Below are 25,888 nucleotides of genomic sequence, written 5' to 3'. Positions count from 1 at the left end.
CACGGTGATCTGAAGGGGTAAGGGGGGCTGAGGAATGGGGTGAAACTGAGGACAGGGAAATGGAGGCTGAATATCAGGGAAATCGTCCTGACCATGTGGCAGTGAAGTAGTCTGCAGAGGGGAAGGCACGGGAGCCCTGTCGTGCGGGACATTCAGAACGGGACTGAACAAAGTCCCAGAAAATATGGCACCAGTTGGGGGCACTGGCAGCACACTCAGTTTCCTACAGCGAGAATAGAACTGGTGACCGCCTGGGTGCTCCTGAAACACCTTCCCCCCCCGCCCCTCATCACAATCAACTTCCTAATTGTCACAGAACCATCCAGGCTCCCACGTTCCATCTGAGAGACCTTCCCGAACGCCATCCCTCCTTTTGACAGGAGTGCTATTCTTTCCCTCTATCGAAGCAGCACCCGAGGTTTGCTAACCAAAGGAGAGATGGTGGCTACCCAGAACGAAGGAGTGAGCCGCATTTCTAGGCGGTAACTGACCTGCTGCAGTCACACACCACAGACTGGTCACCTTTCAGAGACCGCCAATGGAAAGTCAAGAATCAGAGCCAAATCTGGGATTCTCCTGCATCCGGTTGCAAGGTTCCAGTTCACAGAATCATATTAAACAACAGAGGGTCCTGTGGCACCTTTAAGAATCATATTAGTTACTTAAAACCTGTTTTAGGGGTGGGCGGATGTAGGAAACGAACAGCATAGCTGTCAGGGTTCCCTCCCCACTCTGAACTCTGGGGTACAGATGTGGGGACCAGCATGAAAGACCCCCTAAGCTTATTTCTACCAGCTTAGGTTAAAACCCCCCCAAGGCACAAATTCTCCCTTGTACCTTGGATTAGGTAACGCTGCCACCACCAAGTGATTAGACAAAACTCAGGGAAAGGACCACTTGGAGTTCCTACTCCCCCCTAATATCCTCCCAAGCCCCTTCACCCCCTTTCCTGGGGAGGCTGGAGAATAAACAAGATGAGCACAGACCAACCTTGGGTTTTTTTCGGACACTAAAAAAACCAATCAGATTCTTAAAAAAACAGAACTTTATTAGAAAGGAAAAAGGTAAAAGGACTAGGTGGGAGGCAGAGAACAAGGAGCGATGGGTTTGTGGATGGCACCAGATTCCATACACCTAGAGTTAATTGTTGGTGGGAAATCCAGAAAGATTCCACCGTAGGATAAAAGATCCACCTATGACTCTCAAGTCAAGTACCTCCATCGCTGAAAGCAACTAAAGGAAGCCTTGAGATGCTCACTTTCAACCCACATGGGCAATGTACGGCAAATTATGCCTCTTGCAAGTGTCATGGGCGCTGGGGAAAGACCAAGGAGCATTGGGTTCACCAAAGATCTGGTGGATCTTGCAGAGCATGGTTGAGGTGATTCTAGAGGCTTCTAGGTGTTGAGTCAAGCAGAATAAGGTGCAGACATGACAACCCGGAGAATGGTTTGCTCCAAACAGTCACAAGTATGGATCCCAAGTTTGATTCCCTCGTTCCTGAGCTGGGAGAGTCCAGGGCATGGGAGGTGTAAAACTCTCAAGCATTAGAGATCTCATGACAGGTAGAGTCTTTATTCCCACTACTGGTAGGGCCGTTTGATAAACTGTTTTCGGTCACTTATAAAACTGACTAAGGTGAACTGAAAAATGGCTCCAAAGCATTATAGTATGTGCTGCATCCACCCACAATATTTCTAAGAGCCTCTCAGTGTCGTAGCTAGTGCTGTGGTCGTTCAGAAAATGCAAATGGGAAAAGAGCAGGCAAGCTGGATTGAATGCAAGAGAAGAGGGGAGATGCTGTGGGTGGATGGAATATCTTGGGGTCTGCATTGAGAGGCACAAAAGATGGGGTACATTGGATAATGTCAAAGCAGGTTGGACTGGATGGGAGGTGAAGTATCAGGTGGCCTTTTCCTGTTCCTAAAGTAATGTATAGTCTTCTGATTTCCACTCTCCCCTCTAATCCACTGCCCATCTCAGAGACAAGCCGTGAGAGTGTCAGTAGAACTTTACACCCACACATACTGCCTGTCTGCCACTAGGATGTTAACTAACAGTCGGGTATTAACTAGGGGGTTAGCTTACACCATCTCATGCAGAACACAGTACAACAGGAAGACATGGAAATATCATCAACATGGTTTTGCAAGTTGCTTTATAAATTTGATTCCAACTCCCACAACAGATGAGATGGGATCTTTCCAGATTTATAATTCCTCTGAAAACACCCCCGCCGCCCAGCCTGCTTTTCCATGGAAGAGAAATCAAGACCTATTTCTTTTGGCACACTGAGTGTTTCATCCCAGCCATTTGTCCAGTTCCCAGGCACACTAGACAGAACAGTTTAGTTTTTCTAGAAGTGAAGGACAAGCTAACAAGACCCTAGTGGACCTCAGAGAAGCACACACTAGTAAATACGCCAATTTACCCCTAGCAAATGCCTTACTAGACCATCAGCCATGTGGCCAAAATGCCAATGATGAGTTTAAGCTAACTGCTGAAGGTTTTTGCAGAGCATGTGTGTGTGTGTTTGTGAGAGAGAGACAGACAGACAGAATGACTAATAAAGAATATCAACACTATTTTTTCCACTTAAGCTTCTTTTACATTGCTACTGCCAAATAAATAAACACACAATACTGACCTCTTCTAGGGTGTTTTTCTTCTTTAAAAGCACTTTACAAGCAACAACTTATTAATCCTGTATGTTACGAGCATTAAAAATAGCCCCGCAATCACCTTACTTCTGGCCTGATCCCAGCAACTTCAATGGACCTTGGAACTGGATACCACAGAATTGCAAATAAGAACATAAGAACGGCCAGACTGGGTCAGACCAATGGTCCATCTAGCCCAGGATCCTGTCTTCCAACAGTGGCCAATGCCAGGTGCACCAGAGGGAAAGAACAGAGCAGGGAATTATCAAGTGATCCTCTCCCTGTCACCCATTCCCAGCATCTGGCAAACAGAGGCTAGGGACACCATCCCTGCCCATCCTGGCTAATAGCCATTGATGGACCTATCCTCCATGAACTTATCCAATTCTTTTTTGAACCCTGTTATAGCCTTGGCCTTCACAACATCCTCTGGCAAGGTTGACATTGTTGAATGACATTGTACAGAATTAAGATCAGTTCAGTGAAGATACAGGAATGTGAAATGTTTACTATTGAAATATAAACTTCTTATCCATTTTGAGTTTTTTTAACACCATGTATAGTTAACCTCTGGAACTCACTGGGGTAGGATATTATTGAGGCCAAGAGCTTAGCAAGGTTTTTCATAGGATTAGGTATCTTTATGAATAAGAATAGCAACGGCAGTTACACAAGCTAGGATCAGAATTACAAAGTTTTTCATTCCTCATGCTTCATATTGCAAGAACAGGAAATTGCATGTTTTTTTCCCATAACTCCATAACTGTTAAAAACAACAAGGAGTCTGGTGGCACCTTAAAGACTAACAGATTTATTTGTTTAAAGACTAACAGATTTTTTTATTTAACAAATAAATCTGTTAGTCTTTAAGGTGCCACCAGACTCCTTGTTGTTTTTGTAGATACAGACTAACACGGCTACCCCCTGATACTTGACTCCATAACTGTTGTGTCCCTTGTTCAGTGTTGCCAGCTCTTGTGGATTTATTGCAAATCTCACCATATTTGATGTTTTTCTTCAAGCCTCGGCTCCTGTAATCATGTGATTAGGTAAGCATGGCAGCTTTCATTTAAATAAAAAGTAAGTGTCTAGCCCTCATGTTTGCAGAGAATGGTTGAAAACAAACAAAAGGAAGTACTTTGTCTCACAACACACAGTCTACCTGTGGAACTCCTTGCCAGGGGATGTTGTGAAGGCCAAAAATGTAACTGGGCTAAAAAAAGAACTAGATAAGTTCATGGAGGATGGGTCCATCAATGGCTATTAGCCAAGATGGTCAGAGACACAACCCCATGCTCTGGGTATCCCTAAACCTCTGACTGCCAGAAACTGGGACTGGATGACAGGGGATGGATCACTTGATAACTTCCCTGTTTTGTTCATCCCCTTTGAAGCATCCAGCATTGGCTATTGTTGGAAGACTGGATACTGGGCTAGATGGACCATTGGTCTGATGCAGTATGGCCATTCTAATGTGATCCATGTGCACTAGGAGGCTCAAAAACTAAATGGCAAATGAGAAGAACCCAAAATCTATGTCATGATTTTTTGACCTGACTCATGATTTCTGAACACTTCGGCAGAGAAGTATCAAGGCTTGGTTGTAACAAACATAACGGGGATTCTTTATGGAGGCTATTGGATACAGCCCAATCCTATGGTTCTCTCTGGCTCTCCAGCTCCCAAATTGCATAACTGAAATCCTGACCTGGCCTATGCAGTCAAGGAAAAGACAGCTGACTGTCTACAATAACCAGAGTCCCAAATAGTTCCACAGCAAAGCCCCTTGATTTCTGTGGCATGATGCTACTGAAATCTGTGGCATAGTAGGGATACCATGGCTACCTGAGGCACACCCTACATTAAATTATATGCAACAGTACTGACTGTGTTATTCATTGGGATCAAAATCCCAAAGCCCTTAATTATGTCCTAACTCAGGCAGGCAGCCGTGCGTGAAGGAAGCTGGTGGCAATAAGGGGGAGGAGGAAGTGTAGGGTCCTTATGCAGGTGGCAGTGGGTGAAAAGCAGGTGTACTGATACTACAGTGATAAGCCTGGGCTAAGAACCTACACAGAACAGAAGATAGAGCATGAGAGAAAGAGAATTTCTGCTACAACCTGGGAGCTCATCACATGGAAGCAAAAGAGGAGGAAAAAGACCTGGGTGTGTGCGTTGATCACAGGATAACTACGCGCCACCAAGGTGATGTGGCTATGAAATAGGCCTGCGACCCTAGGATGCATTCCGCCAGGCATTTCCAGTAGAGAAATATGAATGCTATTGCACAAGGTGTTGGTAAGCTCTCATTTGGAACACCAGGTACAATCCTGAGCACCCATGGGCAAGAAGGATGAATTTAAACTGTAACAGGTGCAGAGAAGAGCTACTAGGATGATCAGGGGAGTGGACAGCCTATCTTCTGAGAGAACAGTGGAAAGCTTGTCTTGTTTGGCCTGGCAAAAAGAAGGCTGAGAGGGGATGATTGTTCTCTATAAATACATCAGGGGGGTCAATACCACAGAGGGTGAAGATCTATGTAAGCTGTTGGCACAAGAATGAATGGAAATAACCTGGCCATGAACAAATTCAGGCTGGACTTTAGAGGAAGGTTTCTAATCATCAGAAGGGTGAGGTTCTGGCACAGTCTCCAAATAGGAGTTGAGGGGCAAAAAACTCAGTTTTAAGAGAGAGCTGGACACATGTTGAGTGCACACGTCTGATGGGGCTGCTTGTGATGGCGGGGTCAGGGCACAACAGCCATGGGGTTCACTGTTACGGCTTCCCCCTCGTCCTTCCCTTGGTTCTTGTCACGCAGACAGAAAGCAGAAACCCAGAGTCCGACGTGCAGGCAATGCAGTGTTTATTGGGTTAATCAAGCAAGTATGTCCGTAGCTCTGCACACCAATAGAGCTTTCTCCTGTCCCTATTCCTCCTCTTCTTAACAATACCTGCAGTGCACGCTCTGGCAACACCCCTTACAGTGTATGGCCAGGTTCCGTTTTGGAGGGTCGTGAGTCTGGGGGCTTCGGTACCACCTCTTTTGTACCCCATGGGAGGGGTAAGGAGTGAGGTTGTGTCTTGGCCAGGGTCACCGTTTCTTTGGCTACTTAGTGTTTCTTATGCCTCCCCTCATCTTCCCTTGCCCCTCCCAACTGGTTGCCTGACCTTGAGTCAAGGCAGTTGTATATTAAACTCCCACCGAAACCCAGTAATGCTTTAGCTCTATTCTTTCTCTCTTCTCATTACACTAACAAACCCAGCTCGTTGGGCAGAAGCAGCACACGGTGTCTTTGTTCTTTCTTCACACATGTAAGCAGGGTCTGAATGATATCAGTACAGATATAAGAATATCGTAAGTCAAACAAACCCCAAAATTCTATCTCAGGCAAATATACAGGCCTGAATGCTATATTAAAATCACTAACATTCATACCTATCTCATAGAGCTGGAAGGGACCTTGGAAGGTCATGGAGTCTAGTCCCCTGCCTTCACTAGCAGGACTAAGTACTGTTCCTAACAGTTTTTTGATTTGTTTTTTTGCTGCAGATCCCTAAATGGCCCCCTCAAGGATTGAACTCACAACACTGGGTTTAGCAGGCCAATGCTCAAACCACTGAGCTAGCCCTCCCCCATGTCTGGTTTATGTCTTATGTTCCTAAAGCACATGGCTTAGGGTTTCAGCAGCCCACTGGCAGGGATCAAGAAGGGATTCCCCCCCACCCCCGGCCCCCACCACAGTGTGTACTGGGGGGCATTTTTAATCTCCTTCCTTTGAAGCATCAGGGATGTCCCTGGCTGGAGATGGGACATTGGCCGGGGTGGGCCAGGGCTGGGAGGTGGCACGGAGCGTTCTCTCGCTCAGGGGCTCAGCTGGCTGGTTCTTGCTCACAGGCTCAGGGTCCCCGTATGTGGAGTCAGGAAGGAATTTCCCCCCAGCTCTGATTGGCAGCAACCTTTTGTTTACTTTCCTCTGCGGCAGGCACGTGGGTGTGGGTCACTTGCTAGGGTTATCTAGGAGTATCTCACTTAATCATTTCCCTGTCATGGCAGAGGCCTCTGGTCCTTCCTAGTCTCTGCCTGTGGGTTCCATTGACTTTGGTCCAATCTCGTTTGTTGGGTTTAGTGCACAGGTGCTGGGTGGTGTCTGTGGCCTGTGATATACAGGAGGTCAGACAGATGATCTGGCGGTTCCTTCGGGCTTTAAACTCTAGGACTATGAGTCTATGAGAAAGAGGGCTGGGCATGCAAATGGGGCAGCACCCGGAGCAACGTGGAGGGAGAAGAGGGAGTCTGCTGTCACTTGGAAGGGAAGGATCAGAAAGGCAGCAGGGAACATGTTCCAATTTGTGGCCTTGAGCATGCAAGGGGTGGAGACAGGGATCTACAATCTTATTCCCAGTGTCCAGTTAAAAAATGCCTGGCTGGACAACATTTTCTCCTCCAGGAGCAGGCTTAGCGTCTAGCAGGAGGCAGGGCCGGCTCCAGGCACAAGCCGACCAAGCACGTGCTTGGGGTGGCCAATTTTGGGGTGGCGGGGGGCGCTCGGGTTTTTGTTGTTGTTGTTGTTTTTGTTTCGACCGGTGGCACTCGGAGGGTTGGGTTGTTTGTGTTTCGGCGGCGTGGCGTGGCGCTCGGGGGGGGGGGGTGTTTTGGTGGCGCGGCCCCGGGGGGGCTGTTTTGGCGGCACGGCGCTCGGGGTTTATTTTTGTTTCGTTTCGGCCAGGCGGCGCTCAGGGGGGGTGGGTTGTTTTTGTTTCGGCGGCGCAGCGCTTGTTGTTTTTTTTTTTTTCCAGCAGTGCGGCACGCGGGGGGGTGTTTCGGCAGCACGGTGTCCGGGGTTGTTTTTTTTCCGATGGCGCGGCGCACGGGTTTTTTTATTTTTTTTTCCGATGGCGCAACGCTGGGGGGGGGGTGTTGGCGTGGCAGCATGTGTGTGTGGGGGGGTGTTTCGGTGGCCCAGCACTCGGGGTTTTTTTTTTTCAGGGGGGGGTGTTTCGGCGGGGCGGGGTGGCGCTCGGGAGGGTATTACAGCGGGGTGGCGCTCTTTTTTTTTGCTTGGGGCGGCCAAAAAGTTAGAGCCGGCCCTGGCTGGAGCACACTGAAAGCAGCTAACGCTCTCCCTTGTGATGGGGAGCAAGAGGCAGGCGGAGAGAATTTCTCCAGGGAGCGGGCTTCAGCTGGGAACTAAACCAGAATAAATAATCATCCCTAGCTGTTACATAGCACCTTTTCTTCCATAGATCTCAAAGTGCTTTACAAAGGAGCTCAGTATCATTATCCCAATTTAACAATGGGGAAACTGAGGCACGAGGCGGGAAGAGACGTGCCCCAGGTCACCCAACAGCCAGTCGCAGCGTTGGAAACTGAGCTGAGCTCTCATGGGTGCCAGCCCCAAGCCCTGTCCACTAGGTCACAACCCCATAAAGGCTGATCGATTCCCCCGCCCCAGTGTCCCGTGGCTCCGCCCACCCGCAATGGGCCCGCCCCCTCGGGCTCCGCGCCCCGCCCCTCGTGTCGCAAGCTCCCGACCGACCCTGTTTGGGCCGCGCGGCCGCCGTAGCCGCTCGGGGAGGCGGGGTCTGGCTCGGGCTCCGGGAGCAGCGCGCGCGGATTCAAATGGCAGCGGTTAACGGTGGCCGGAGCCGGGGCAGGTAACGGGCCGGGATTCCGCCCCCCTCCCCCACCCCCGAGCGGGAGGGGACCCAGGAGTCCTGTGCGCCTCCCCTCCACCCTAGCTGGGGAAGGGACCCAGGAGTCCTGTGCGCCCCCCCGCATCCACCCGAGCCGGGGAAGGGACCCAGGAGTCCTGTGCGCCCCCCCGCATCCACCCGAGCCGGGGAAGGGACCCAGGAGTCCTGTGCGCCCCCCCGCATCCACCCGAGCCGGGGAAGGGACCCAGGAGTCCTGTGCGCCCCCCCCGCATCCACCCGAGCCGGGGAAGGGACCCAGGAGTCCTGTGCGCCCCCCCGCATCCACCCGAGCCGGGGAAGGGACCCAGGAGTCCTGTGCGCCCCCCCGCATCCACCCGAGCCGGGGAAGGGACCCAGGAGTCCTGTGCGCCCCCCCGCATCCACCCGAGCCGGGGAAGGGACCCAGGAGTCCTGTGCGCCCCCCCGCATCCACCCGAGCCGGGGAAGGGACCCAGGAGTCCTGTGCGCCCCCCCGCATCCACCCGAGCCGGGGAAGGGACCCAGGAGTCCTGTGCGCCCCCCCCGTATCCACCCTAGCTGGGGAGGGAACCCAGGAGTCCTGTGCGCCCCCCCCCCCCGCATCCACCCGAGCCGGGGAAGGGACCCAGGAGTCCTGTGCGCCCCCCCCCCTTCACCCTAGCTGGGGAAGGGACCCAGGAGTCCTGTGCGCCCCCCCCCTCCACCCTACCTGGGAAAGGGACCCAGGAGTCCTGTGCGCCCCCTCCCTCCACCCGAGCCGGGGAAGGGACCCAGGAGTCCTGTGCGCCCCCTCCCTCCACCCGAGCCGGGGAAGGGACCCAGGAGTCCTGTGCGCCTCCCCCCTCCACCCGAGCCGGGGGAGGGACCCAGGAGTCCTGTGCGCCCCCTCCCTCCACCCTAGCTGGGGAAGGGACCCAGGAGTCCTGGGCGCCCCCCCCCCATCCACTTGACCTGGGGAGGGGACTCAGGAGTCCTGTGCGCCGCCCCCCCCCCATCCACCCGAGCCGGGGAGGGGACCCAGGAGTCCTGTGTGCTTTCCCCCCACTCCTCCTATCCACTCCAGCTGGGGAGGGCGCCCCAGGAATCATGCGTCCACCTCTGATGCACTTGAGCCGGGGAGAGCTCTGTGTAAGCTCCCAAGCTTGTCTCGCTCACCGACAGAAGCTGGTCTGATAAAAGCTATTCCCTCCCCCACCTTGTCTCTCTAATATCCTGGGACCCGCAGGGCTACAACAACACTGTAAACAACAACTTGTTATGGCAGCTAGAAAGCTCTGACCTGGGTTGCAGTGTCAGCTCAGGGGTCCGTTAATCTACAGCACACGTTTATAGAATGTGCCAATTAGTATGAATTACAGAATGTGCTTAAAGATATAGTATGAGATTTATATATATATCAATAAATGTTCTGCACTGGAGAAATACATTGCAAGCTAATCGGATGTAACTCTCTTGTGTCATAAAGCTCAGGACAATTATCCACAATGGAAACAGCAACTGCGTTCAAGACTCCTAATAAAATAACTAATAGGAAGAAATCTGGTAAGTTATATTCAAATGTCACCTCTGGTTAACTATTGTAGAATAGGGTTAATTTATCCCCTATAACACTTCCATTGAAGTATAATCAATACTGAAGTTTTCTAATCAGATTATCTCTGGGCCCAGTGTTTCACAATATAAAGCTAGTGGTGGTGTGGTAGTAGTTGCCTAATAAACAGGATAGTGCTGATCATGTCCTGTTAGAATGACTATTTATAAACACAATCATTACAATGTGGATTTGAAAGTGAGAGGAAAATAAGTTTGTTTTGAGATCAGACTTTAAATTACTGGGAAAATAAAACTCCATGTGAAGTTTTGTTAAAGATTTCCATTGAGATTTACACCAAGGAGGGTATGGCGCGTACATATTTGGATGGTTTCCTGAAGTCTAATCAAAGAAAAGGAGGTTTCTGAAGAGCTTTTTTAAAAAACTCATCAACCTCTCTTCCATACAAAGCTCCAAGTATAGTTGTAGTAAAAAAAAATTCTTTAGATGCTTGTAGGAAGAGCTTTGAGATCTTCAGAGGGAAGATGCTATAGAAATGGAATGATTTTTTTCTTATTTTTTGTTTTTAGACAATGGGTCATGTGGACCTTCAGCTTCTGTAGTTATTCCAGCCTCTCCTTTCATGCAGAAGCTTGGTTATGGAACTGGGGTAAATGTTTACCTTATGAAAAGGTAAGTGTAAGAACATAAACAGGATAGGGGGCCATTACTTGGGACTTTAGATCACATACTACTAGGATAGATTTTTAGAGAGAATCATAGAATATCAAGGTTGGAAGGGACCTCAGGAGGTCATCTAGTCCAACCCCCTGCTCAAAGCAGGACCAATCCCAACTAAATCATCCCAGCCAGGGCTTTGTCAAGCCGGACCTTAAAAACATCTAAGGATGGAGATTCCACCACCTCCCTAGATAACCCATTCCAGTGCTTCACCACCCTCCTAGTGAAAAAGTTTTTCCAAATATCCAACCTAAACCTCCCCCACTGCACTTGAGACCATTACTCCTTGTTCTGTCTGCTACCACTGAGAACAGCCGAGCTCCATCCTCTTTGGAACCCCCTTTCAGGTAGTTGAAAGCAGCTATCAAATCCCCCCTCATTCTTCTCTTCTGCAGACTAAACAATCCCAGTTCCCTCAGCCTCTCCTCATAAGTCACGTGCTCCAGCCCCCTGATCATTTTTGTTGCCCTCCACTGGACTCTTTCCAAATTTTCCACATCCTACTTGTAGTGTTCAGAGTAACAGCCGTGTTAGTCTGTATCCGCAAAAAGAAGAACAGGAGTACTTGTGGCACCTTAGAGACTAACAAATTTATTAGAGCATAAGCTTTCGTGGACTACAGCCCACATCCACATCCGAAGAAGTGGGCTGTAGTCCACGAAAGCTTATGCTCTAATAAATTTGTTAGTCTCTAAGGTGCCACAAGTACTCCTGTTCTTCTTTTTACTTGTAGTGTGGGGCCCAAAACTGGACACAGTACTCTAGATGAGGCCTCACCAATGTCGAATAGAGGGAATGATCACGTCCCTCAATCTGCTGGCAAGGGCACACTGTTGACTCATATCCAGCTTCCGTCCACTGTAACCCCTAAGTTCTTTTCTGCAGAACTGCTGCCTAACTACTTGGTCCCCAGCCTGTAGTGGTGCGTGGGATTCTTCTGTCCTAAGTGCAGGACTCTGCACTTGTCCTTGTTGAACCTCATCAGGTTTCTTTTGGCCCAATCCTCTAATTTGTCTAGGTCCCTCTGTATCCTATCCCTACCCTCCAGCGTATCTACCACTCGTCCCAGTTTAGTGTCACCTGCAAACTTGCTGAGAGTGCAGTCCACGCCATCCTCCAGATCATTAATGAAGATATTGAACAAAACTGGCCCCAGGACCGACCCTTGGGGCACTCCGCTTGAAACCGGCTGCCGACTAGACATGGAGCCATTGATCACTACCCGTTGAGCCCGACAATCTTGCCAGGTTTCTATCCACCTTATAGTCCATTCATCCAGCCCATACTTCTTTAACTTGCCGGCAAGAATACTGTGGGAGACCGTATCAAAAGCTTTGCTAAAGTCAAGGAATAACACATCCACTGCTTTCCCCTCATCCATAGACCCAGTTATCTCGTCATAGAAGGCAATTAGGTTAGTCAGGCATGACTTGCCCTTGGTGAATCCATGCTGACTGTTCCTGATCACTTTCTTCTCCTCTAAGTGCTTCAGAATTGATTCATTGAGGACCTGCTCCATGATTTTTCCAGGAACTGAGGTGAGGCTGACTGGCCTGTAGTTCCCCGGATCCTCCTCCTTCCCTTTTTTAAAGATGGGCACTACATTACCCTTTTTTCAGTCATCTGGGATCTCCCCCAATTGCCATGAGTTTTCAAAGATAATGGCCAATGGCTCTGCAGTCTCATCCGCCAACTCCTTTAGCACCCTCGGATGCAGCGCATCCGGCCCCATGGACTTGTGCTCGTCCAGTTTTTCTAAATAGTCCCAAACCACTTCTTTCTCCACAGAGGGCTGGTCACCTCCTCCCCATACTGTGCTGCCCAGTGCAGCAGTCTGGGAGCTGCCATGTTTGTGAAGACAGAGGCAAAAAAAGCATTGAGTACGTTAACTTTTTCCACATCCTCTGTCACTAGGTTGCCTCCCTCATTCAGTAATGGGCCCACTCTTTCCTTGACTTCCTTCTTGTTGCTAACATACCTGAAGAAACCCTTCTTGTTACTCTTAACTTCCCTTGCTAGCTGCAACTCCAGTTGTGATTTGGCCTTCCTGATTTCACTCCTGCATGCCTGAGCAATATTTTTATACTCCTCCCTCTTCATTTGTCCAATCTTCCACTTCTTGTAAGCTTCTTTTTTGTGTTTAAGATCAGCAAGGATTTCACTGTTTAGCCAAGCTGGTCGCCTGCCATATTTGCTATTCTTTATACACATCGAGATGGTTTGTTCCTGCAACCTTAATCAGGATTCTTTAAAATACAGCCAGCTCTCCTGGACTCCTTTCCCCGTCATGTTATTCTCCCAGGGGATCCTGCCCATCAGTTCCCCGAGGGAGTCAAAGTCTGCTTTTCTGAAGTCCGGGGTCCGTATTCTGCTGCTCTCTTTTCTTCCTTGTGTCAGGATCCTGAACTCGACCATCTCATGGTCACTGCTGCCCAGGTTCCCATCCACTTTTGCTTCCCCTACTAATTCTTCCCGGTTTGTGAGCAGCAGGTCTAGAAGAGCTCTGCCCCTAGTTGGTTCCTCCAGCACTTGCACCAGTAAATTGTCCACTACACTTTCCAAAAACTTCCTGGATTGTCTGTGCACCGCTGTATTGCTCTCCCAGCAGATATCAGGGTGATTAAAGTCTCCCATGAGAACCAGGGCCTGCGATCTTGTAACTTCTGCTAGTTGCCAGAAGAAAGCCTCGTCCACCTCATCCCCCTGATCTGGTGGTCTATAGCAGACTCCCACCACGACATCACCCTTGTTGCTCACACTTCTAAACTTAATCCAGAGACTCTCAGGTTTTTCGGCAGTTTCCCGAGACTTCTGTGTTGATGAAAGATGCTGGCTTGATTGTCTTGGAAACTGAAATCTATCCACAGTTCGTGTTCAGCACAGGCAGTGGCAGTGCAAGATGCCCCATATGGCCTTATCGGTGCGCCTTAAACCTAAATTGGAGACATCACCACTAGCTCAGTCTTCATGGCTCATTAATTCTTGGAGACTTTGCTGGGTTTACCCCACACTGCTGGAGTTCCTCAGAGGTTGACTATAATAGATGACTGTAGTAAAAATTCGAACTCTGTACAGTGTATGATTTATTATTAACTTGGCAAATTTAGTTTGAGTTTTAGGTTTACTGTTTAATTCCACAAATTAATTGTACATCCATCATTGTTAATGATACTCTTGGCCAACACTGAATAGATGCCTATGATAGATCTTTCATCACTGATGTCAAATATGGATGGGACGATGCTGCATTTTCTAACTGAGTGAATTTTTTCCATACAGATCTCCTAAAGGCTTGTCTCATTCCCCCTGGGCTGTGAAGAAAATTAATCCAAAATGTGACAATAAGCAGCAAAATATATATCAACAGAGACTGAATGAAGAAGCCAAGATTCTGAAAAACCTTCAGCACCCAAACATTGTAGGTAAGTTTCAGACACAACTTAAGATGCTTAATTTGCAAATGTAACTATTGGAGCCATCTCTGAGGCTTAATAAGGCAGGATTCTCCTTCCTGATGTTACCTTCCCAGAGCCACTCTGGGCCGGGGGGAGCACAAATGGCCCTGGACCTTGTTTGAACAGCAGAGGGTGTATGTGCATATCCCCTGACCCCTACGTTCCATAGTCAGAGAGTACAAATGCACTGGCCCTTCCAACTCTCCCTTCATTCCTCTCTATCCACCAGCTGGCATGGTCGCAATGCAACTCGTTCCTTCCTCCATCGTGTATTACCTTAGCCTTATATAGAGTTCCAAATCTATCGATTTGGCTTAACAGGTCATGTAACTCTCTATGTAACATTAAGGGTAACCTTAAAAGATCTAATTCTGGCCAGCGTACTGGTGCTGCCGTGAAGGAGAATTCAGAAATACCTCAATATCTCACTTCTAGCATGTGAGTTGTCAAGGCATTGTAGAGTCGCTCTCCTTCTGTCCCCACAGGAGAGGAATGAACCAGAGCTCTTATTCGCAGGCATGCTAGGCTTATCCCAGAGCAGCCTTGCAAAGCTTTAGATTGCCTGCTGGCATCCTGTAGACCTCCTTCAGTGCCCAGATACTGCAAACTCTTACACGGGTTTAACTTTACTGTATGGGTATAATTGGTCCTGCTTCAGCACAAGGGACTGGACTAGATGACCTTTCAACGTCCTTTCCAGCCCTACATTTATATGATTTTTTCCCCACTGACTACAATTCGGCTTCTCACATGCACAAAATTAAGTATGTGCCAGTATTTCTAGGTTCAGGGCCTGAGGGGAACAGTGACAACATATTAGAACGTGTCCAGTGTAGGGTGCTGGAAATCTTTTATTGATATCTGGGGTAGTCTCATTAACACACACTGAATAAAATGCCAAACTTGACCTTTCAAAAAGCAGACAAACAGAAATAAGCACAGCGTCATGTGCAAAAAGTGGTTATTGCCAAAGATTGTTCTCTAAATACTTTGTATCTTTGATGCTGTGCACTCAATAATAATAATAATGAATTAATGTATGCAGAATAAGCCAGTTCCTGAGTTATGGAAAGTCTGGAGCCTCTTGAAAACAGCTTCTATAAAAATTCTTGACTTTCAGTGTTAGTAATACACCTTTACCCCGATATAACGCAACCCGATATAACACGAATTCGGATATAATGTGGTAAAGCAGTGCTCCGGGGGGGAGCTGCGCAGTCTGGTGGATCAAAGCAAGTTCGATATAACACGGTTTTACCTATAACGCCATAAGATTTTTTGGCTCCCCAGGGCAGTGTTATATCGAGGTAGAGGTGTAGTTTGTGAAACCATGGTATATTCAGTGAAGTTTTGGTTAATACTGTAATATATCTCATTAATCCCTGGGATTATTATCTTTGTCACTGAAATCAGCAATTGATTTAGCTTTTTTCTTTACTGTGCATTTAAAAAAAATCAAGACGTTTTCATTTTTGCTAGAAATACCATATGTGCTCCAGGAGAACTTTACCAATTTATAACCCCCTCCCAAATGATGGGTGTTCTCCCTTCTCAGCAAGAATTCAATGGCCAAGAACATTGTATTGAGGTTTCATATTGCAAAGATCTCATTGCTTTTGCAAAATGTACTACAGAAAACGTACGTGATTATTTGTCCATGTTATACAATGGGAAAAATCATGCAAAAACGCAAGTGTCATCTTTTTAGTTTGGGAGACATTTGCAAAGACGTAACACAATATGTTAATATCAGGGAGTTTGTCCTGGAAAATCACGTGAAGTCAACGAATTATCCTTTAACTTACAATAAAATAGTCTAAACCATTTATTAAATGCTGAAACCATTTTAAAACCCCATGCGCCACTCTATTGAACATAGTCAAATGCTAGCACTGGCTAGGGTGACACATACCATGGCCAAGACTGTCAAAAGGGGCTAGTGATTTTTGCGGGCCTCAAATTTTAGGTGTCCAGTTTGAGACACTGTACATGAGTCTGATTTCAGTGCAGAGGCACTCAGCACTTTCTGAAAATTAGATCCCTCTCCCTAAAATGACTCAAGTTGGGCACCCATTTCTGGAAATCTTGGCCTGTGGCTTTATATGGAAAAACCTGAAGGCCAGTCTGTGCTGTAAAAACTTTCCCAAAAACTCTTAACTGGTTTTCCCAGGTCCGCTAATTTGAATTTTAAATGGGTTGGAGGTATAACGTAGAGCAGGCTCCACGTGGCCTTTCAAATGGTCCAGGCTGCCTAAAACCTGGCCTATATTACGGCTCCAAATGGTTTTAAAATTGGTTTTGTTGAACTGTTGTTAAAACCAGTTAGAATTTTGGGGAAGAAACCCGAGCGCCGATCAGGGCAAAGGTGTTACAGAAGTTGTGGTCATTACAGTCATACGGCCGTAACTGTGAACACTTTGATATTGTTTGTTTACTTATTCACAACATTTCATAATGATGGGTGGCCTAAATAGCGCTGTGAATTAGTGAGACTCTGCTGTCAAATTGTGCTACTAAGCATACGTGTAAAATGCCTACAGATACTGCCTCTTGTGGGCCCCTAAAAACAAATGACATCTCTGATTGTTTTAAGGATACCGTGCATTTACTCAGGCCAACGATGGAAGCATGTGCCTTGCTATGGAATACGGAGGAGAAAAATCTCTCAATGACTTAATTGAAGAGAGAAATACAAAACATCAGGGCCCTTTTCCTGCTGCTACAATTCTCAGAGTTGCCTTGAACATGGCAAGAGGGTTGAAGGTATGTTTTCTAGTGATATTAGTTTCATGGCAGAGCTGTATACAGGGGTGATGCTGGGAAAATAAAGTAACTCAACCCGAGAGATTCTAAAGGATGCTGCACTAGTGTTGGCACATGGTTTGCAGATGCCACAAGTCCTTGTTAAGGTGCCACTCTGGTTTCATGGAACGTGATATTAAGACCAAAGAGCCCGCAATCCCATTGTGCGAGGTGCTGTACAAACACAGAATGGAATGATGGTCCCTGCCCCAAACAGCTTACAATGAAAGTAACCCAATAAGTGATACAACTTTGTTTTTGTTAATACTGGCCCCCCCTGGCTTACTCTCACTTTTCCATTCCTTTGGGAATCACCCACTTTTCCTCCTTGCTAGCTGCTAGAGTCCACCCTCAGCCTCACGCTGGCAGCCAATAAAGGAGATCTGGCACCAGCAGAGGTTGTGGGTAGGTGGGATGGGCAGGTAATCTGACCTGGGAGGCTGAAGGGTTTGGTCCTGAAGATACTGGAGGGGTACTCAGAGAGAGGCCGGAGGCATAAGGGGGGGGAAAAAAACGCCGGGTCGCCCTCCCCCACCACCTGCGGGACCCCCGGGCCGTGAATTTTTGTTTACTGCCCGTGGCCTGTCCGTGACTTTTACTAAAGATACCGGTGACTAAACCGTAGCCTTAGTTATAAGCCATGAAAATAGAAGGTTGCATGGAACAGCCTCATCAGTGATAGTGTCACAGTAGCAATGCGAGAACTAACAACAATGTAAAAACCGTGGGCTAGAGTCTCAGCTCATGTAAATCCGCATTGCTCCATTGAAGTCTGCTTGTTCGTCTCATTCGTCTGATACGTTATGTCTTCTAGATTAGTAGATTCTTTGGGGCAGGGACTGTTGGACCTAGCACAACTGAAGCCGTAAGATGACTCTGCAGTATGAATGTTAAATAATAACATGATGATTCTTCACAGCCCAAAATAGCCTCTTTCTCTATTTGTTGCTTCTCCTCTGTAGGCGGGATGCTAATGTTCCTTTTTCTGCCTTGTAGTATCTGCATAACGATAAAAAACTGCTCCACGGAGACATCAAGTCTTCTAACGTTGTCATTAAAGGTGACTTTGAGTCGATAAAAATCTGCGATGTGGGAGTGTCCCTGCCACTGGATGAAAACATGACTGGTATGTGGGGCTGTCAGCTTGGAGTGCTTCAGTCATCTGGACACTATGGGTGTCTGGGACCACAAAACTTTAAAGCTAGCTTTTGACCTGGAAGGGGCAAGGATGGCCTACTGGTCTAAACTGAGGTGGTGTCTGCTCTGTGTAGACATAAAAGATCCCATTGTGCTTTCATAATAGGCGTTTGCTGTGCAAGGATGCAGTTTCCGTCCCTGGATCTATGCCATGCGGTTGCTATTCTTCGCCCCAGAGGTGGCTGCGTTTCAGTGGAGGTGGTTCTTGTAGTTTAAGTGCCTTGTGATCCTTCCAGGTGAATAGTGCTGCATAATTGCAAGAAACTTCCACGTGACCCCAAAGGGCCCCATATTGTATTTCTTGGACCCCCGAACTCACCTTAACGTGCTTAGGAGTTCCAGTGTACAAGGAACACTGGATTAGGCCTAACAGATTTTGAATTGGCATCTGGCTGTGGGGAAACCTTAACTCCTGCTTGAGAGTTAAGTAAATTAACCTTCTATTTCGTAGTTCTGGAGACCAGCCTGAGCCAATTGTGAAAATTATAAATGTTTTACTTAACTACAACAAGAAGCAGATGTCTAATGGCCTGTTGATATAGCTGTCTAAAGCAGGAATGTGTTTGGGTTAATTACAAAATCACTTTTCTCTGCTGTTTCTTTCCACAGTGCTTGGGTTTGCAACAGCTGACTGATTGATGAAACAGTTACTATTAGATTTGTATTAGTCACGGTTTCATTTTATACGGGAAGAGAACGCAATGCTGCCATGACAGCCTGGGGGGTGTAGGGCCACAGGAATGACCCCAGTGAGGAGGGCAGTTAAACATATTAAACGATAGGGTGACTACAAAGAACACGTCCTCCCAAGTAGAGGAACCTTCAGCCCAGCTCTGAGTGAAGCCTTGTGGTGTGTCACGTGGAGACAATATCCAACCGGCCATAAAAGGATACCGAGTCCTTATCCATAGGGAAAGCTGCACGTTCGTCACGGAAATCACGGATTCCAGGACCTCCGTGACTTCTGCCGCGGCTGGCCCAGAGGCCGCCTGTGCAGCTTAGGCAGCCCCTGGGCCACTCGCACGGGCCACTGCTGGGGCAGTCTTGGGCCACCTTGCCCCCCCCCACAAGCACACCCCCGCCAGCAGCAGCAGGAGTTTGGGTGTGGGAGGAGGCTCAGGGCTGGGGGTGAGGGCTCTGGGTGGCGCTTACCTCGGGGGGGCTCCCCAGAAGCAGCCACAGGTCCCTCCCTCAGCTCCTAGCAAACGTCTCCGCGCGCTGCCGCCGCCCGCAGGCACTGATCCCACAGCTCCCGTTGGCCGGGTTCCTGGCCAATGGGAGCTGCAGAGCTAGCGCTCAGCGCAGAGGCAGCGTATGGAGCTGTCTGGCCACACCTCTGCCTAGGGGGGAAGCCACGAGGAGCCAGGTAGGGGCCCTGTCAACCCCCTTCTCTCCCCCAGCACCAGCAGGGGTGCCGGGCCGCACGCTGCTGCCCACTCCCCCCAGCACCAGCGGGGGAGCACTTGTGGTGCCCATGGGCCATTCCCCTCAGAGCACCCAGGTTGCTCCCACCTGCCCCTAAGATTTAGTTAGGGGTACATAGTACAAGTCATGGACTGATTATGGGCCATGAGTTTTTGTTTACTGCCCATGACCTGTCCATGACTTTTACTAAAAATACCCGTAGCCTTAGCCATGGGGCATCCAAGGATTGAAGAGGGTTAAGGATTCTAACATTCATTTCTCATTAGTGCCAGATACTTTTGAAGATCAGCCTTGCAGCACAAGAGCAACGTTTCTCAAACAGCTGTGAGCCTTCTGATAGCTCAGTGAATTATTAGGCAACGGGGACAGTGTGCCGCCACCACTGCTTGCCAGAGCGTATGCATACCGCTCCGCATGCTGGCTTCACTAGAAAGCAACCTGCCGTGCCAAAATCTCTTCTGCAGGAGTGAGTGGGCATCAAGTCAGTGCCTGGGTTTCCTTTTTCAGTCAGATACAGACATGTTTTCGACTCTATAAGATTAACTAGGAGCTTTTGGAGACTTTAAAAACATACTGACCAGTAATAAACCTTTGCTGGATTAAAGAAAGGTACATCATTTTCTGCTAGCAGCAGGTCACCTAGCATGATGTAAATTCATCCCTCCATCCCAGCCACCTTCAGACAACAGCTGGGAAATGGACTCTATCAGAGGCTTTGTCCTCTGGCTTTAATAGAACTCTTGTTGATTGCCTGGGAGAGGTAGAGTTGATTCATCAGTGTAATAGATTGCAGGTGCTGCGTCTCAGGATCATATTCCAATCCAGGCCTCTCTGCCAGCATAACGGTCCCACGAATCACAAAGGTGAGAGATGGTAACAGCCTACTAGGTCCCATTTAATCCATCACTTTGTCTTTGCAGGATTTTTCCCTATTCTTCAATTTGCATTGATTCCAAGGCCAGAAGGGACCATTGTGATCATCTAGTCTGAGAATTTCCCCCACAATCATTCCTACAGCAGATCTTTGGGTGCAAAATGTTACCCTTTCTACAGTATGTAGCTTAGTCCGCCTGCGCTCTTTAGGTGTGAATAGAATCACTGGGTGTTGAGACACCCCCAAACTTGATGCTTTCTGTTCATTTTAAGGCCTCTTCTAAAGTAAGGGGAGAAAGTGTTTTTAACAGTTAATGCACGGTGTTAAAATCCTAATGTGGACAAGTCAAGCCATAGTTTTAACACCCATTAGCTGGTCATGGTGACCTCTCGCTTATTCCTAGAGGTTACTTCGCCCAGCTAACGTATCTTCAAGTCCTAGTGTAGACGAGGCAGTTATAGTTTAACACGTTAAGTACACCGTTTTTCCTAATGTGGACATGGCTTGAGTCACGAATTGTTTCTCTTCAGTGAGTGACCCGGAGGCACTTTACATTGGCACAGAGCCATGGAAACCTAAGGAAGCTCTGGAGGATGGTGGTGTTATCACTGATAAGGCGGACATCTTTGCTTTTGGACTGACTCTGTGGGAGATGATGACCCTTTCCATACCGCATCTGAACCTGCCTGATGATGATGAGGATGACGACGAAGGTCAGCTTTTATTTCTTACAATCCCAACTCTTAAAATCAAGCACCTCTTGCAGGAAGCTGCCCTTAAAGATGGATTTACCCAATAGTGGAACTGACTGTGTTGAATATTTGTGTGTGCAGGGGATGCCTCAGGGCTTGTCTAAACTACCGAACTTACACTTGCACTGCTGTAAGATTGCTCGTGTAGCCACTCTGTGCCGACAGGGGTGAGTTCTCCCGTCGACATCATAAAACCATCCCACAAGCAGCAATAGCTATGTTGTCAGGAGAAGCTGTCCTGCCGACATAGGGCTGTCCCCACCGGTGTTTCTGTCGGGGTAACTTACATTGCCCAGGAGTGGTTTGTTTGTTTGTTTTTCACACCCCTGAGCGACATAAGTTATACTGACAAAAGTGGTAGTGTAGACAAGCCTTCAGTGTTTCTCCACTAGCGAAGACACATGTGAATCATGGATCTGCTAGAAAAACAATTAAACTGTCTTGTGTTCATCCACTCCAATAGCCTACGGAAGGAGGACATAAGGAAATAGTGTGGGGAAAGGTTAGCCAAGACCTTTCTCTGCTCACCGATTCTTTTTTTAACCCCTTCTCTTGCTCTCAAGAACTGGTTTGTTCCCAGTACTGTCTCACCTCGCCTGGAGCGCGCTGCAGCACAGAAGAGGCCTTCAAAGCTACTCAGGGGCTTGCTGCAAACCGCGTGCCTGGCGGCGCACCATGTTTTTGCAGGTGGCCGAGCTACTTTAAAGTTTGTTTGGGTTTTTAGATCCAAATGAGGAGTTGATAAATGGGCCTAATGAATCATTTTAAATCCTGACGTGCCGCACAAGCCGTCCAGTGCTTGTTAAACAGCTGCAGGAGAATTCTCCCTGGAAATTCTGCTGCTTATCAAATTCCTCTCAACACTAAACTTGGCATGAGAGCCACGTTACAACTGGATAGTCCCTCAACATGGTTCCCATTGTGTAGTGTAGATGGGACCAAAGCATGTTTCTGAATCACGCTACAGCCCTGCTAAAAGCCGCATGAAGGTGCCTAGACTATGATTCTGGTCCATCTATACTGCAAGACTGAGTCGTGTTTTAACTGTGTTGGGGAAAGGATCTGCCATGGTGGTAGCTGCAGTTTAACTAGGACCAAAGTGGTGTGGTCAGCACGACAGTCAAAGAATAACAACATAATTCCTCTCCAGTCCAGCAAACTGAGCTCAACAAAGCATCAGAGGCAACTGGACTACTCGGACTCGGAAGCCAAAGTAGATGCATAACCTAGTCGAACAGTGTGAATTTGTCCCTAGGATCTCTAGATCTGAAAGCATCAGCCTCTACTGCTTGAACTAAAATCCAGCTCCTAGACTTAGTCCTTGCAGATGGCCCAGCCAGTGCATTAAACAGCTCCTGGCTTTACTTTTTCGGGGTAGGGCTTATATTTTACTAACTAAGTGATATTTCCATTTCCTTGTTAAAAGGCCAGTGTTGATCCAATTCAGTCACCTTGTCTCTGCTGTACAAAAGCAGAACAGCCTCGCTGATCTGTGACTGCTGGTTTAGATGCTGCCTGGCCCAAGTGCCAGTGCTTTCCTCCTTCCACCAAAAAGTGGTCCTCAAACAGAACAAAACTGCACTTGAAAAGGAGGCACTAGATGGCACAGGTGATTGGGGATGAAATCTGTAGGGTCATAATGTGATAACCTCAGCTCCCTAGATTGTCACCTTAGTTCCAGTCAAGGCCAGAAGTGATCAAAAGTTGGCCCTTAATTATCTGGCTTTTTTGGTGGGTTGTGCGAAGAGGGTTGGGTGGTATCAGGCAGATCTATAGGCAGAGATATGCATGTTGCCAAAAACCCCACCTCCTCTACTGACACTGAAACTTGTTGGCTGACTAAACAGACCAAAGAGGGAGTAGGTTCTGGAGACACCCTCCTTCTCCTACCTTTAGAAGTGGTCCTGCCAGGTTACTTTTGAGGCACGCTGGCAGAGTGGAAGGAGCATATACTGTTGACTGCCTATGCCGTGTCTGTGCTGGATACGTGGAGGTTTCAATCTCTAGGGCTGTCAAGCCAGCACTGAACTCACTATTTTTTTAAGGCGAGTGGTAACTTTATCCAAAAAATCAATATAAATAAGACCAATGTAATTTGAATCCTGAAACTATCATTCTAGGGAGAAACTCTTCCCAAACTAAGTCTGGTAGAGAAGACTCCCTTTGCTCTGGCCTTCAAACAAGCTGGCCAGTCCAGCAGCAAACCTAGAGCTTTCTTTGTTCATCTAACTCAAGCCCCAGCATCTCCACTAAATTCCAGAGCACTCGCAACGTATTGACATACAAATATGCACAGACAGCATCTCGCTGAGCTTCCTAATCCCCACCCCTCTTTTAAGCTGGAGTAGGGTTGCCTAGGCCAGGTGTGCGACCAAGACTGTTTCACCCTGTTGGAAGTAGGGAAGTGTATGACTTTAAAGTTAACAGCTGGAAAACTAGTGATTTTTTTTTTAACTTTCACCTTAAATAACAGAAAATTTCAGGGTAGAATCTGATCCGAGTGAAGCTGATAGCTGTACTGCAACTGACTTCAGTGGGATAAGAGTAAACGTGTCAATTAAACAAGGAAATTACAAATTGGTATTTAAAAATCTCTGGAAATACTTCAGAATCTCCATGGCTATAAACCATGCAGCTGTGTAATCGCCGGGGGTCTCCTGTTTTAATGAGAGTCCAACAGGAAACGTGGCTTGCTGGCAAGTACCTAAATGTGGTAACTGCAGGGAGGCTTTTGCATTTGTCCCAACGGTCCAAAGTTGGCGCTTTTTCTGAGGGGTCTAGGAAACCAAATGATTGATTGTAAATGCAAAGGGACTGAATCAGCAAACCAAAGTGGCAGAGGCCCACCTGCTGCTGAAGCATGGCTGTGTGAGATGATAGATGGGCTTGTAAGCAAAACAAACGAGCTAAGGTAGCACTTGCTGAACTCTGGCTCTAGAATGGCAAGCAACTCTTCAAAGGACCAGTTCCGTGGTTCTTACAGAGTGGGCTTTCTCCCGCTCCCTACCCTTCAAACCCCCATTTAGAGGAGGAAAAGACTGCACGGGGTTAAATGGATGATGGCCCTTGGGAAGGTGGCATTCACTTTCCAACACACATGACATCTAAGGCAATTGAGACTGCCAGTTAGTGCTGCTGACTTGTTTTAAATGGTCTTTGCCAGAGACTACATTTGATGAAGATGACTTTGATGATGAGGCATATTATGCAGCTCTGGGCACCAGGCCACCACTGAACATGGAGGAGCTGGACCAGTCATACCAGAAAGCGATTGAAATGTTTTCCATCTGCACGTGCGAGGACCCGAAGCAGCGTCCCTCTGCTGCACACATTGTTGCAGTCTTGGAGGAAGAGATGCATCACCAGTAACTGCCGACTTCATATCTCTGCATTCTGATGTGGAGGCATCTACATGTAATTTCAGTATTTCTCCTCCTACCCTGATAGTTATGCAAGAATCCAGTGTAACCTAAATTCTTGGTATCCGGGCTTCTTGAGATGATCAGCAGTGAGACAATGCCAACCAGAGGGTTAGCTTTAGATATATATTGCGAAAACTTGGTTTTGTAAATACCATAAGAAACTCTTTGAGTGTATAAACTTACTTTACATGTCCTCTGGTATTTACAACTTTTTCATAAGATATAGGGAATTCTTTAAGAAATAACCTTTGCACTGGATGAGTTTATAGCATTCTGTAGCTTTAAACAAGTATGAAGCATTTGAGAAAAGCCTAGTAATTCCTTAAAACAGATAGTTCTGATGTGAATTTGAATTAATAAAATATTGGCTTGTAGCAAGATCGCTGTGTTTGACCTAAGCACTTAAATCTTTTTAAATATCAGGTGCTTGTCTCAATTCCACTTCAGGCATTTTTATAAATAGTAAGATAACAGCTTAAGTACATGACTTCCTGCAATGCTGAGAGCTCAGTGCTGTCCAGTCATCTGGCTGCTAGTTGTGTCCAAATCAGGAAACTTTTTTTGAACCATATTTTGAGAAGTGTTATTGGCATCAGGTATATGGAGTTGGAGCTCTGACTTATTTCCAACTGTGTCAAGTATGTGCTGAGAGAGCTTATCAATCAGGTATGCCTTGAGTTTCCCATTTGTAAACTGAGGACAAGCTGGAGTACTACTTCGTTAAGTGCTTTAAGAACCCATGAGTTAGTGCTCAGGTGTTAAGTGCCTTAGACTGTTATGGATGGTTGGAATTAGTAGTGGGAATGAGGTGGCCTTTGCCTGCATTTCCTCATGTGGTACTGGAACTGGGCAAAGAACAGCAAAAGGGTATTCAGACAAGGTGGGACTGAGGGGCTGCAAGAGACTCAGGGAAGAGGGACATAGAAGCCTCATTTGGAGGCTACCGATAAAGTGTTTTTTTGGGGGGGGCTTCATTGTTGTCCAGCTAAGAGGCCATCATACTTAAACCACCATGAGCAGTAAGACATCACTTACCAGAATGTGCTCTTGATACCAATGGTTCTTAATGGGGGTCAGTAGCCGCCTGGGGGGCTATGAGCAGGTTTTAGGGGGTCTCAGAAGCAGGGCTGGCATTAAGCTCACTGGGGCCCAGGAAAGAAAGCCAGAGCCTGAGCCACATAGCTTTGTGGGGCTTCCTGGTGCATGGGGCCATGGGCAAGTGCCCTGTTTGCTACTCCCTAATGCCAGCCTTAGGTTTTATAGGAAGAAAAACAGGTTGTGGCACAGGTAGGCCTTTGAGTTTTTATAGCATGGGGGGGCCTCAGAAAGAAAAAAGTTTCAGAATCCACTAAATGA

General features: G+C 47.6%; 1 protein-coding gene across 1 annotated transcript; it reads left to right on the top strand.

Moving 5' to 3' along the window:
• The first annotated feature begins 8,161 nt into the window (after positions 1 to 8,161).
• On the top strand, positions 8,162 to 24,910 carry PBK (PDZ binding kinase). The gene is made up of 8 exons (XM_005284099.4): positions 8,162 to 8,315; positions 9,799 to 9,875; positions 10,455 to 10,557; positions 13,885 to 14,027; positions 16,654 to 16,823; positions 17,859 to 17,988; positions 20,889 to 21,071; positions 24,274 to 24,910. The coding sequence occupies exons 1-8, from the start codon at positions 8,281 to 8,283 to the stop codon at positions 24,477 to 24,479; spliced, it is 1,047 nt and encodes a 348-aa protein (XP_005284156.2). The 5' UTR covers positions 8,162 to 8,280; the 3' UTR covers positions 24,480 to 24,910.
• The last annotated feature ends 978 nt before the right edge of the window (positions 24,911 to 25,888 follow it).

Source organism: Chrysemys picta, chromosome 3 (genome assembly GCF_011386835.1).
Source record: "Chrysemys picta bellii isolate R12L10 chromosome 3, ASM1138683v2, whole genome shotgun sequence".
In the NCBI taxonomy this organism is placed as follows: domain Eukaryota; kingdom Metazoa; phylum Chordata; order Testudines; family Emydidae; genus Chrysemys; species Chrysemys picta.
The sequence above is the reverse complement of the archived record's forward strand: the minus strand, read 5'-3'. Positions and strand labels throughout refer to the sequence as shown.

Coding starts and splice junctions, on each gene's coding strand:
- PBK (XM_005284099.4), top strand. CDS start 8,281: ATGGCAGCGGTTAACGGTGGCCGGAGCCGGGGCAG. Junction 16,824..17,858: donor ACATGGCAAGAGGGTTGAAG/GTATGTTTTCTA, acceptor TCTGCCTTGTAG/TATCTGCATAACGATAAAAA. Junction 21,072..24,273: donor TGATGAGGATGACGACGAAG/GTCAGCTTTTAT, acceptor GGTCTTTGCCAG/AGACTACATTTGATGAAGAT.